At 54.5% G+C, this 14,334-nt stretch overlaps 1 protein-coding gene across 1 annotated transcript in view; it reads right to left on the reverse strand.

The window, feature by feature from the left end:
• Positions 1-2,948: 2,948 nt before the first annotated feature.
• Positions 2,949-14,334, reverse strand: part of SPDEF (SAM pointed domain containing ETS transcription factor) — a 25,153-nt gene continuing 13,767 nt past the window's right edge. Inside the window, exons 2-6 of the mRNA XM_019546512.1 lie at positions 8,937-9,428; positions 5,621-5,818; positions 5,387-5,434; positions 4,597-4,737; positions 2,949-3,552 (exon numbers count right to left, since the gene is read on the reverse strand). Of these exons, the coding sequence (XP_019402057.1) occupies positions 3,374-3,552; positions 4,597-4,737; positions 5,387-5,434; positions 5,621-5,818; positions 8,937-9,428 (1,058 nt within the window). The 3' untranslated portion in view covers positions 2,949-3,373. The remainder of the gene's footprint in view (positions 3,553-4,596; positions 4,738-5,386; positions 5,435-5,620; positions 5,819-8,936; positions 9,429-14,334) is intronic.

A 14,334-nucleotide genomic window follows, 5' to 3' on the forward strand; every position in this document is an offset into this window, starting at 1 on the left:
AGCCAACAGAAAGACAGGCAGCAATCAATACAAGAAGCCAGTGCAAGTTAAAAAAAGAAAAGGACACATATTGTCTTTCAAACTCTCACAAACCATTTCAACCATTCTCTGTTCCCTTCTCGACTCTTCGGTTGAGCCGGAACCACAACACCTCGTGAGCCAAAACCAAAAGAAAGCAAATAAAAAATTATAATATAGAAGATCAACAACGCCAGGTAACTTAGCCTGTTATGAAATGTACAGTTCAAACAGTCCCTTGGCTGGCAGTCCAAGTGCTATTTCATAAGCCTGTGAGCTTCCGCTGATTTATTTTTCCCCTGGGAGAAACCCGGAGAGATGTTTAAAAAAAAAAAAATCCCTTTAAAACATGTACAAGAACCAGGCAGTCAAAAAAGGTCCTATGTAATGACTGAAGGGACACAAGTTTGGGAGGGGCTTTGTCCAAGCAGGTGCCCACGGTGCAAGAACAGCCATCGCCAATGGTCTGAACAGCAAAGTAAAGGGCCCAACTGGGCACAGAGCTCAGAGGTAGCTCTGGAGGAGGGCAGTTGTGTGGGGACCCAGACCTTGATCTGAGCTGTGCAAGCAGCCTCATTCTCCAAGGTGATCTGAATCAAAAGCCCAGATCCAAACGTCTCGGGAACTTTGAAACGTAGGTGCAAATTTTGCAGCATGAGCTGGTATCAGGCACAGGCCAAATTCCCCCGCTAGCAACAGAAAGGGGCCTGCCAAAGGAGGATTGAAGCCGGAAGTGGTAATAGGAAAGTTTACTTGGCCACTGCCCTGGCTGCGTGCCGATCTTTCAACAGCGGTGGGTCCCCTTATTCAAGCAGAGCATCAGCGTGGCAGGATACATCCATGCTGCAAAACAAGCTGAACCTCGGCTGACCAGAATCCAACCCAGCTACTGTGCTACCCACTGCAAACCTCCTTCAGGTCGCTTTAAGAGCAACCCTGATATCTCTCCCCACCCCTGCCTTTGTTATTGGCACAGGGTAGGCAGATTTGCTGCAGACATGCATGTGATGCCTGCTTCGAACCAGCCACCAACCCTGGGACGCTGCTGGGTGAAAAGGGGTACCTGCTAAGGTGCCTTCATTCTGCCCCATGTCCCCCCGCAAGGCAAAAAAAAGAGAAAGGAGAGAAGCACAGAAGGATGCAAGATCAATGGGTCCAGCTTTGTTTGCAGCTTGCTCTTGCTCAGGAGATCAACCTACTATTGATAGTCTGCCAATCAGCCCAGCCACCTAGGAAGCACAAGCACAACGCAGCAAGCTGTCCTGCGTACCACGGGGCTTGTGGACTCCGCGCTACTCAGAAAAGCTTGTCGGTGCTAGCCTGCGGCTTGGCCAGCTGGCCTCCTGATGCGGCCAGGTGCCAGCATGTTCCAGCCTCGGGTCAGCGTGAGCCCTGGCAGAAGGCTGCCGCATATAATCCTATTGTCTTTCCTCTCAAGTGAGCCTTGCTCACAACACCGCACAGGGGTGACTCTGTCCTTTCACAAACAATACCAGAAAATGGTCACTGCAGCTGTTCTAGGAGAAACTAGCTGGGTTCAGTCCCTTCAGATCTGATCCCAAGTCATAGCTCATCAGCACGGTTTGGCCCAGTCGGTCCATCGCTGGTTCTCCACTAAGACCCCAGCAACCGACCAGAAATCCCCTCCAGGAGCCAAGGTCTCCTTTCCTTTACAGCTGTGGCTGCTCTCGGCAACATCAAGAGGGGAATGATTGGGGTAGGTAGCAGCAGAAGTGACCCCAGAGTAACACTCAGGGCTCGATTCTGGTTTATTTACACTGGCACAAAACCAGGGCATCCCAGAAACAGCTCAAAGGCAGGTTCCAGGTTTGTACCAGCGTAACCAGCTTTGCAATCCGGCCCCTCGGTACCAAAACGGTGCCAAGGGGCAGAGCAGAAAATAGCTACTGGGTTTCTCGGGGGGAGGTGAGACATGGGGCGTCTGAGGTACAGGAAGATAAAGATGAAGTGTCCTTGGGCAGCCAGACCAGTGCAGCAAATGCTACCAGCCATCTTGGCTTTTCCCTGGTGCCGAGAGACCAAACCAGGATGGCAGGGCAGTGGATGCCCCGCTCTAGCATCTGCATTTCCAAAAGAGCCTCCTTGGTTCTTCTGGCTGGGAGCCCTGCCACAGCCCTGAGCCATGCAATACCACGCAAGGCTGGGCATGGCTATGGGAGCATTGCCATATTGGTTGTGGAGAGGAAGATGGGAAAATTGCCTGAGTGAAAGCCATTCTTTGACTATTGATGCATCATGGAAGAGGCACCCCACCAAGTGACACGGCCTCTGGTTAATACTGGAACCAACCAACTAGGAGGAATTGCCATGGATAAAGGACTGACCCTTCAGGGAAGGGGCCCCAGATAGCGCACCAGCCCTTTTCCAGATCTGCCTTTAGTGATGAGAGCTATTCCATGACGAAAGATCCCTGGTGGATGCAGGGAGGTGAACCGCTTCCCTGCCCCTGCAAGGATTTGGTGCTGACCGGGAAGGAGCCAGGCTAGGAGAAGTGCTGGGGCAATTTCTCCCTGGGGACTTTTCAGGACAAGCAAAGTCATGATGATGTAGAAGTCCCCTGCCCGGAAGGGGAAGCTACAACCTGAGCAGCAGCCGAATCCGAGTTCAGTCTTGGTGAAGCTGTCCATCTCTTTTGGGTATAAACCAACCAGTAGCTGAGGGGAGACGGGACAAAACTTTAGCTGGGGCTGGATATCGTATCCCTGAAGAGGTCCCCAAAGCACACGGTACTGGCCACTGCCCAGAAGAGGAGAGGACAGACCCGCTACTGGATCGCTGCCTCAATGCCTCTTCCCCCTCTCAGCGCAAGGGACTTGGAGGCCATGGGTCCTGGGTTCTGCGCCGCTATGTGGCAGGTCACATAGCCAAAGACTTCCAGGTCCGAGAAGCTGTTAACAACCACCCCCTCCCTCCCCCCACACACACCGTAGCCTCATCCACAATGATCAGATCTGCATCCCCTGCCCCGACCCAGTGTCTAAGCTCGCCTCTCCCCCAACCCTGAAGCTCACTAGCGGGAGCAGAGGACTCTCTACACACATCCGTAGGCCCCAGAATTACATGTATACACTCTATTTCATGGGCAGTTGTTGCTAGTTGTGGTGTCTTCCTATCTATGGGGGTCCATTCCCCCCACACACATGCTCTGTGGCTTGGGGGAGGCTGGAAGCTCTGAGCTTCATCAGGGAAGTTTGCTGGTTTCCAGCCTTCTGCACAACCCAAGGCTTCGTCTGTTTTTCTTGGTGGTTTTGGAAGGGCATGGGAGGTGCAGTGGTGAGAGAGACCTCCCTCCCTCCAGGTGCTCAGTCAGTTCCCCCGCCTCCAGCCCCCGCGCTCAGACAGGGTGTACGAATTGGTAGACCAGGCGTTGGGAGATGTCCGGTTTCCGGATGATGCCTTTCTTGTAATACTGCCGGATGGAGCGGCTCAGCTTGTCATAGTTCATGGCTGGCCGGTTTTTCCGGATCCCCCACAAACGTGCCACCTGGGCAGAGTCCTCGATCTTGAATATACCTAAGTAGGGAGAAAGGAAATGGGGCGATAGGATGCAAGCATATGACCCATGGCCACCAAGAAGCTCAGCTTTGTCACCTACTCACTGGATGACTGGAGAAGCCAGTTCCCTTCCCACCCTTTATCTGCCTTGTAAAGCCTTTGGCTCTGGGACACTGCATAGATGCAGCTCCAAGCACAATGGGAGCAGGCTGTAGAGCAGTGCTGGAATATAGATAATAAAAGAAAGCCTCCAGATTGTGACTGACACCTCGGTTCAGGGAAGGAAGTTAGAGAAGGGAAATGAGGGACAAGTTTCCCAGCAGCTTTATGAACCAACCCGCTTTCCCTCCCAGCCCCTGGCCAAGGGTGGAGGTGGCAAAGAATGTGTCACTTAGATTTGTATCTAGGCTGACTCACAACGCAGCACACACTGATTTCTGGCAAGTGTGTACTCCTGGGCCTTTGCACTTGCCTGAACTCAATGTAAACGAGGCTCATTTACTACAGGAACAGCTCCCTAAGCTTTTTGTGCTTCCTCTTGCATCTCCAAAGCACTTTATTCTGCCAAAACATGGACAGGACCCAGGCAGTGCAGAGCTCCTTTAAAAGTCTTGACACAGATGGCTGCTAGCCACTTTCCCCCATGACGAAGGTCAACTGAGTGCATTAAGCTACCAAGTAAATAGTGGGGTTGAAGGGCTCCTATACCCTTTGCCAACATGCATGTAACAGATGCTTCCTACAGTGTGAACAACAGACAAAGAACTGGGATCGGCATCACTGTGTGCAGCTACGGAAATGAGAGTTACACCGTGGTGCTCCACCCTACGGAGCTGTACCCTCACCTTAGGGCCCGGTCTGATCTTGCCTGTACCAATATGAACTGGGGCTAGATTGTCTAAGTGCAAAAAGAGCAGAAGAGGCCAAATGTGGACTGGTGGTAGGAGTGACCCCGAGAGCCTGGGGAAGCTCCTGTCATGGCGGGGGGTCCAGGAGTATTATTGCGGACACAGGAGGTGACCAAGTTCCCCAACAGACCGAGCCCCCCCCAATCTCACTCACCTTTCTCCTTATTGAGCCAGCGAATGAAGCGTCCGTAGTTGTGAGGCTTCAGCAGCAGCTCTTTGAGGAACTGCCACAAGTGGATGGGCTGGCCCGAGCACGAGGAGTCCACCTCACTGTCCGCCCAGCTCTCGTCACTCGCTGCAGCAGGAAGGAATCAGACCCCAGGGGTTAACTGATCATTGCCAGCAGAGGAATGGACAGTCCTGGGGCCGGGAAGTGCAAGGAGGAGCCTGCTGTCTTTGGTCTGCTGGTACAAACCACACCCAGGTCCTTAGTGGCTGAAAGTCCTCACTACTGATCCCGGGGATGAGGACCTGGCAGTGAGAACGCTAGTCTGAGACTCACCGAGCCACAGTCTACCGCACGCTTCCTGTGCGCCCTTGGCAGGCCCTTACCGGGCCTTTCAGCAGGAACTCGGCTCCCAGATACTGTGGAAGACCTGGACCTTCATCTTCCTGTGCCTCGTATCCCTTTCTTTAAGATGGGGCTACCTCCCAGGGGGACCAATATGGTACAGATCACAAGGTGCTCAGATCATGGGGTCACGAAGGCCAGAGACGGAGCCAATCGCCACCTTTGGGCTCACTGACCTGGCTGCTAGGGACTAATGAAGAGTGTAGTAAAACTATCACTCGCATAATTAGTTATGATAACACGTGTAGCATGGTCGGAGGAGAGGTGATGCTTCATATAACTGCGAGCCCCTCACCAAAAAGGGGAACATCACTGCCGAACCCCCGGCCCCTTTCCTGGCTGGAAGCAAGGCCCATGACCCAAGAGAACTCACCACAGTATCGCACTTCTCCTGGCCCCACTTTGTCCTTCATCCAGGCAGCTGCAAGGGAACGAGGTGGGGGGTGACACAGAGCACGACCCTCATGCAGGGGGAGCAGGACCCCCCGCCTGCCCCAAGCAGCAGGTAACAAAACCGAGAGACCCGAACACGCGAGCAGGACAGCACTAACGAGTCTTCAGCTCTTGATGTAACCCGGCTGATCCCTCCCCACCTGCCAGCTCGTACCCGATTTCCAGATGTCTAGGTGGGCATGCAGGACATCCCCGCACACCGGGGAGCGCTGGCGGAACTGATCCTCGGACATGGCGCACAGGTCCTTCCCCGACAGCTCCTGGAAGGACTTCCCAATCTGGGGCAGGCGGTACTGGTGCTCCGTCCACAAGATCCACTTCTGGACGTTTCCTGGACTCCAGTCTGTTGGGTCTGAGAGAGAGAAACAGATGCACCCCCAGGAGCCCCGGTGAGTGGGGACCCGAGGACCCCTCCCCTCCGAAGCTTGCTCTGCAAGGGTCATGGGAGCAGGGAGCATGGCATCTGCCTTCTGGCGGCAGCTCCCATCCCTGCCTTGGGCAAGCAGTGCTCCTCACGGGACAGCTGCCCATCCCGTCTCAACCTACTTCACCAGAAATACAGGACTGAAAGGACGATGGGTCTTATGCTCCCTGTGCTCGCAGCCTGGTTTGGTTTTTTTGCCCCAAGCACCCTAGAAACCAAGTCTCTTTCCTACTACGTTACGTCCACTCAAGGAGAATCCCACCTCGGACAACAGCTCTCAAAGCCCGCGGGCGGAGGCATCAGAAGCTGGCTTCACACAGCCCCAGCTGCAAGGAGCCCATCTGTCTGCACCGAACCCAGCCAGAGAGCTGCCTTCCAAAGCAACGCTCCCCGGAGAGCGTGCACGCCCCGTGCGTCCGCAGCGGAAAGCAATAGCAGTGCGACCTGTTCGAAGGGCTAGTTGTCCTGAAGGGATACATTTGTCCTCTGCCTGTCAATTCCCTTTGTTCCCATCTCCATTGTTCGGGAAACGGCAGGGCCCTCTGACAGAGCACCTGGCTGGGGAACGCGCAGCCTGGCTTTGCCCGCAGCCTGCGCCTGCCACCGGCGCGCCCAGCAGAGACCGACAATCTGCTTTACTCGGCCTGCGGGAGAGGGGCATCAGCGGAGTCTCACCGACTTCACCAGACCTGCAGTCATTTCTGTCAGAGACGGGCCTGGAGCAGTGTTAACTATTAACACCTTAATATCTCAGTGGCTCTTTGCACTTGGGTGATTGGAGATGTCACAGGAGCCAGGGGGAGGGCAAACTTCGAAGGCAGAGGAGGAAGCATGGACTCAGCCACAGTCCTGTGGTGGTTCTGGGCTCAGCAAAACGCCACGGGCACTTGGGCCAGGGGCTGCAGCTCAGGTCCATGCTCCACCCTCAGCAAAAAACCCCACAGGGATCTTTATGTGTCCCCAGGTACGTAATAGGGGCAGATTGTCAATTGGTGTAAATTCCCAGAGCCCTACAGACTCACTCCGGCTGAGGAACTGACCCCACTTCGATCGCTGCAGAGAAACGCATCTCATGCGAACCACTGATCTCCCTGCCCGCGCTTGCTGCATCTTGCTACATGAAGCACCGTCCTCCTTGCTCCCTGGTCTCATGCACCTGCAGACCTGCCCCCTGCTGCCATGTGCCATTGCCACCAGCACACAGTAGGTGTTAAAACTGACTGCTCCCGTCAGCCTGATCTGCCGAAGTCTCCACCTTCAGCTCAGGTTTGCAGGCCCTGAATTTATCACCCCGTTGCAGAGAGAGGCACCATCAAGGGGCAGCTTGCTGTGTCCCAGGGTGGCTGCTGGACCCACAAGGTGCAATTTCTCACTGCCTCAGCATGATGGCCGTGCTTTGGGCTCCATCTCAACCCCACTGAAGTCAGTGACAAAACTCCCACCATCCCCCTGGGAGCAGGCGCAGACCCTGAGCTGGATGCAGCCACCAGAAGAGCAAACGGCTGAAGTGGCTGATTGTTCTCAGTGGGGGCAGATGACAGAACAAGGAGCAATGGGCTCAAGGTGCAGCAAGGGAAGTTTAGGTTGGATATTAGGAAGAATTTTCTCGCTAGGAGGGCAGTAAAACACTGGAAGATGTTACCCAGAGAGGTTATGGAAGCTCCATCCTTGGAGGTTGTTAAGACCCTGCTAAACAAAGCTTTGGCTGGGATGATGTAGTTGGGGCTGGTCCTGCTTTGAGCAGGGAGTTAGACTAGACGTGACCTCCTAAGGTCCCCGCCAACCCCATTTTCTATTGGTCTGTCCCTTCCCACTTCAAGCTAACCCCTTTGTGACTATGGCAGCCTGCTTGGCAAATCCATGCACTTCCACAGACCTCTCCCACTCCTGCACCGATATGTCTGCAGGATGACTGTATCCCGAGATGGGACTGGCAGGGCAAACACTCCAGCCCTGGCACCGTCACTCCAGGGCACTTGGCTCCGAGGGACAAGCTGCCTTGATTTCGTTCTCACCGTGACTCTCTTTCCCTGCGGTTCATGCACGTTGCGCTCAGTTTTCTGTCTCAGGCCCCTGCCACCCAGATTTGCCACTGACGTCAATGGCAAGCAGCCTTTATTCTCCCGCGCCCGAGAGAGGCTGGTTCTGGTGGATACCGCATGTTCCACCACATGCTCTGCCAAGTCCGGAGCAGGAAATCAGAGAAGATGAAGAAACAGAAAAACAACAACAACCTGCTCCCTCCCCACCCAGCCTGACACCGTTTTCCACAGCACTGCTCTGCCTTGGAGAAGACCTTCCCCACCAACTCCATAAACTACATCCCACAATATCCTTGACGCTGGCAATGGGCAAGATCTGTTCGTTCCTAAGAAAGCATTCATAGGATGGTGGACCATTCTGTGTACTTTTGGAAAAGGTTGGACCCTGCTTCAGCAATGGATCCAGGTGCAATAGATGCTGCCATGTCAGCATGTTATTCATGGCCAGCTGCTCAAGGCCAACCACTGGAATGGTTTATTTGTATTTCTTTCCAACAGGAGTGCTTTTCCAAGGGGGAGGGATGATTACTCGCCTACATGTCATTCCACAACTGCCCATAATCCCAGGGCGAGCTAGTGACGGTCAACTCTAGAGCTGGACCTTAAATTTGCTGAAGCTGATGGTGGAGAGGGGCATTTTCCAGGGTTCTGGGCCAGACCCCTGAGAACAGGTCTCAGCCTTGCCCATTATGTGCGAGATGGGAGCCCAGTCCCTTAGACACTTGCTCTGCTGAGAGCAGCAAGGGGGACAGCTAGGACCCAAACAAAGGTCAACAAAGACCGTAGAGGGACCCCAGCAGTGTGTGTGGGTCCAGGACGCCTACCGCTGCACTGAATCGAGAGCAGATAGACCAGGATGAATCCCAGCCACCACCTGGCTAAATCCAAGCTGGCCAGCAAGAGAGACTACTCCCCAGCTCAGCCTGGAGCTCTGCAGGTTCCTACCAGGCACTGAGCTGCCCCTGCCAGAGAGCAAAAACCAAGGGACAGAAAAGGGCACCCACCTGCTGCAATGTTGAGAAGCTTGCAGGCCGTCTCAATGTCCTTCAGCACCTCGCCCACCACCATGCTCTGCACCTGCTCCAGCGAGTGCTCCTCCAGGGGAAGGCTGGCCTGGTAGTCCATGTCAGGGCTCAGCCCAAAGCCCTGGCTGTCGATGATGGGGCACTGCTCTGGCTCCTTCTGCACCTCGCCCCGTTCCCCTTGGCTGCTGCCCTGCAGAGTCTCTGCCAGGCCCTTGGGCACCCAGCCCGCCTCCTCGGAGTACAGCATGTCGAAGTAATGGACGTAGAAGGCAGGAAGGGTCTGCTCGGGGGTGGCCGGGGGGCTGGGGCTGTCGAGGGAGCTCCAGCTGCAGGTATCAGGGTCCCGTATGACAGGCGGCTTCTCCAGGCCAGTCAGCAGCAGGGTGTCCTGGAGGGCGATGCGGCTGTGAGGCAGAGCGGTCAGCCCGTGGCCAGCACTGCCCATCCCTCTGCACGGGTGCGTCTCCAAGTCTGGTCACCGCACAAGGGTGGAAGAAGAAACACATCGAGACGCGCCAGTCAGAAAGGATGGTTTTGAAGATAATGCCTGCCTTTCTGCCCAGTGGTCATGCACAATGGGCGAAATCTAAGCCTGTTAACGGGAAAGAAACCTCCAAAGAGCCCCTCCACGCCCTAAGAGACCCCCAGATGAAAACAGGTTAAATAGCTCTTCATGGGCCAGGGTGACTCCTTCGCTTCTGGGTCAGTTGGCAATGAAGGGGAAGAAGCGTGTGTGTGTGTGTGTGTGTGTGTGTGTGTGCGTGCACGCATTGGAAGGGGGAAGAATCAAACCAGTTTGGGATGACCTGATAATCAAGTGCAAAGGAGAGCCATCCCCAAAGGTAACTTTCCAAAGGGGGGAGAGAACAGCGTATGGGGTAAACAGCTCCCCCATCGGAGGGTAGACAGGCTGGGTAGGGGGGAAGCCCCAAGCCGGGTTAGGAAGGGGTAGCGGTCCGTAGCAGATGGGATCCAGCACACTCACTGGAAAGGCGCTGACATCAAACAAGCACTGGGCTTTGGCAGGGGAAGCTGGACTTCAAACCCCACTGATTTAGAGCCAGACCCAGGTCTATAATGAATGTTAGCACTCACACATACAGCTGCTTGCTTGCAATCACCCAGCCAGGGAGGGAGATGGGGCAAGGACAGAAGCATCTCTGGAGCCAGAAAACAGAGAGCCCCTCACTACCAGAGCCTCCAACTTCAAATCCGTCCATACTGCTGGGGACAGGAGCCGTCAGAATAGCGAGGAGCAGCAGCCAGCCTTCACACTGGGTTTGGAGGGCTAGCGTTCACCACTCTGGCATGGGGCCGACAGCTCAAAGCCTCATACGGCGCCTAGCATGGCGGTGGTGCGAGTCACAGGTCCCAGGTGTTCCCAGCCAGAGCACCGAACCGGCTTTCCAAAGAAACCGCAGGCACCTGTCATTCCCAATAGCTTCAGGGGGAGTTAAGCTACTTCAGCCCATGAAGCATTTCTGTAAAAGAGCCAGTCTGAAGCCTTCAAGTGCTCCACCTGCTCTGAACCCCTGCCTATACAGATCCCAAGAGCCTGCCTTGCCCTGCGGCAATTCCCTAACGCGGTCCAGCCGGGTGTTTGCCCAGCTCCTGCTGCACCCAACAGCAGCTCATATTGCACCAGTGCCCCCTTCACGAGCTTTCTTTTCACTAACAGTCTGACCCAGAGCTCACTGAAATCCACTGGCGTTCAGGTTCAAAATGGAGGCAGCATGGCATTAGATAACAAGGACAAGCCTGGCTTAAACTCACAAAGTGAAAGAGAGGCCAGAGAATAAACTGAACCCCAGTTATCAAGAAGGACTCGCTGCTATGGGCATCACCTTCCAGAAGCGACCCCCTCCACGCACGCTCCGAGACCTCGGCCCCTGGGCATGGTCTTTGCCAGGCTGCAGGGCACAGGGCAGCGGGTGGTTCTTTGCAATGGGCATTGCACAGTCCCAACCCGTGCTTTGTACTTTCTTGCTAGAACACATTAGAACAGCCCGTTTCCATCCGTCTCACGTACGCAGGGAGTCCTGGACTCCACGGAGAAAAGGATGAGCCTGCTGAATTTCCATGGCAACCCTGGGAAATGTCTCCATCCAAAGAGAAAACCTGACAATTCCCCAAGAGGAGTCTGGAGGCTTTAAAGAAAAGATTCCCCCGGAATAAGCATGTGGTTGAAAGGGCACCCTTGGGGTCAGGGCACCCACCCGACAGTGGGGATTTTGTAGCTGTTGGCATGGCCCATGCCTCTCTTTTTACAGAGATTTTCTGCAAAAACAAGCAAATGATTCAGGGCTCTTTTTTTTTTTTTTTTTTTTTTAAAGGGAGGAAAGGGACAAAGAAGTCAATGCTAGCAGTCCCCAGTGCTTTCAAGGAATCCATCCATAATGTAGTACCCCCAGGACACATCCCTCAAACACAGCAGCAAGCCTACAGGGGCAACCACTACACGTACAAGCTGCCCCGTAGCAGGGGGTCTCAACCTTTCTACCCTCCAAGTCCCCCTTGTTAGCTTCAAGGCACCCCTCCAGAAACACCAGGCTTGCTCTCTCATTTCAAGCAATGATCAAGCAATCCTTCTGTTGCAAGACTCAGAAAGCCCGCAGCAGAGCAGAGTGTCTTTGTCACCGTCGAGTCTTATTTGAAATCTCTGGGTTTATCTTGTGAAGGTGCTTGCAGGCTGCAGCCCCCTGGCTGAGAGTCACGGCCCTACAGCAAGAAGTCAGCGTGCCCAGTTCAATCCAGCGCCCTTACAAGAAGCACCCAACGTGCAAGCACGTGGGACCCTGTCCTACAGAGACCCTCCAAGAAAAACAATCAGCACTGGCAGGTCGGCACACATCAGAGAGCCTGAGAAAACAAGCCAGTGTGGGGGCTTGGTAAAAACGATATCTGTGGGTGGACAGATTTCAGTCTGGTGTTTCCCTGGGGGCATTATAAAAAAAAGACGGCAAGCAAAAAAAAAATGATCTAAGAAAACATAATGAGGAAGATACGCGCTTGGGTTCTCGAAAGTAAAGGAAGCAAAAGGATAGAACAGATTAAATCCCTTGAGTTTATTCAAGTCCTTCTAGCCAAATGAATGCATCCTTTGTGTAGGAGGGATCTTATTGACTGAAGTGTTTTGTACTGTGCGTTACTATCTTGGTACATTTTTCTACATGCCAAGAAAATTTCATTTCTTTTCTGCTGCTCCTTGAAGGTTGGCTCCGGCACATGGGCTGGCCCCATGTTTGCTCCCTCAAGTTAATGATGGTTGGTAAATAAGAGATAATTAAATGTCATTAATAGCCGCAAGCCAGAGGCCCATTAACCACAGTCCTGCCAGCAGAAAAGAGATTAAAAGAAAAAAACAACAACAAAGGAGGGGACATCTGGAAGATTTGCATTGTTGCGGTTAAACTCCGCATGCTGAAGAAGCCAGCAACAAAGTCTACAGCGATTTTAACACAAACAGTATTTAACACTCAAGCTTTGCAAACGTTCCCTAATTAGCCCAGAGAAGGAAGATTATTCTCCTTGGACCAGAACCCCAGCTGGTGTAAATCAGCACAGCGCCACTGAAATCAGGTTTGGCCCCTTAGACTGAGGAAAGAGAAGTATTGCCAACCCCGCACTGCATCAAAAGTCATAAGACGACCATTTAAAAATCAAGATATTTGAAATGTAAATCATGAGATGTTATTTTTGAAGAGTGGGTGGGGGGGATCATTTGTGAAGGTGGGGGGTGCTGTGGCTGCGGGGGTGCAGGGTCGGACCCCAGGAAGAGGAAGTTCACACACACCCTGGCAGGATGTAGGGCACCGTGGGTCAGTGAGGGGCAGCAGCAGGGCTGCGGGGGCTGTGGCTTGGGATTGGGGGGCAGACACAGAGACAGCACCCAGCAGGTGAGGAGGGGAAGGGGCAAAGGCGGGCTGGGGCCCTGCTGCCTTTGCTCCAGCGCCGCGCGATGCCAGGTGCTTGCTGCCGCTGCCCCCAAGCAGGCAGAAGACGCAGCACGGCCAGCACTGGGCTCATGGGGCAGCCCAGGGGCAGCAGGCACATGGCACCGCGTGGCTCCAGGGCAAAGGCAGCACTGACCAAGGTCCAGAGCCACAGCAGCAGCCCACTTCTGCCCCGCACACAAATCCAGGGGGCACGTGCCCCGCTGGGGGCATGACTCACCATGGGGGCCTCGATCTGCTCCCCCCCCCAGCCCCTTCCCTCTCCCCCCACTTACCAGCTGGGCACTCTCGACACGCTCCAGAAGGGAAACTCCCACGAGTTGAGCGTTGTATCGCAAGACCACGAACTAGAGTTCATTAGATTTGGAAATCGGGAGCCTCGCGATGGTTTCGTGAAAGTTGGCATCGGGGCGTGCTGCTGCTTTACCCCTGGCAGCTGGGCCCATGGGTGTCGACGCTGCTCCGGGGGCAGAGGGGCTGCCTGGTTGCCGGCACCGACTGCCTGAACAGCAGTCGTCTTCTGTCAGCAGAGCTGCAGCCACGCCGTGGGTTATGAGCCCACCGGCCTGACCCCTCCGAGCCCCTGGCCAACACAGTCTACACGACCGAGTGCTGCTGCTGGCACCAAGGCTGAGGCAGGGGGAAACGAAACGAGTTGCCCGTGGCTGCGTGACATCAGTGGCAAAGCTAGGACTACCACGCGGGAGCTCCCAGCCCCTACCCCTGCGCCCAGACCCACCGCAGCTTTCTTCTGCTCCTTTGTGACACTGGTTTTTTTGAAGCCCAAACTTCCAGGCGTTCTCTGCACAACTTATGGGAAAGGCAGCCTGTTCTTCCACGAGGGCCAGGGTGGACTGCCATCATTAGGGACAGAAATTCCCAAGTATTCGGCCCTCCACGGCCTAGAGCTCTGCCCCTACTGCCTCACTGTTCCTGTTCTTCAACTCAAGGAAAATGCAGCCATCCAGCAACCACCCACGCAAGCCAACAACTACAGCCCCCTTCTCACGAGCACCCGCGGAAACACAGCATCTGTGACCTGCTGCTTAAGGAGGAACCAACGAGTATCCAGGGTGAGGAGCCCCATGCTAGAAATGGGCCTGCATTAACATCAGCTGCCAGCCAGCCCTGGGTGGCCTCTCCAGGGGCAAACACTTCTGCACACAGGCCTAGTCATGCTGTCACGGACACCGGGTGCAACAGCACGGAGCTAGCAGGAGGATGAAGCTGACTATAGATAGAGAAAGCTTCTGCTTATACATTTAGCACGTGAATATACTGCAGTAATGGGGCCATATAAGTTCCTACAGTAGAGACACCCCTCCACCCTCAGATAGTTTCATAGTTTCATAGTAGCTAGAGTCGGAAGGGACCTAGGTAGATCATCTAGTCCGACCCCCTGCCTTGGCAGGAAAGAGCACCGG

This window comes from Crocodylus porosus, unplaced genomic scaffold (assembly GCF_001723895.1).
Source record: "Crocodylus porosus isolate Cpor-Errol unplaced genomic scaffold, CroPor_comp1, whole genome shotgun sequence".
NCBI lineage: Eukaryota > Metazoa > Chordata > Crocodylia > Crocodylidae > Crocodylus > Crocodylus porosus.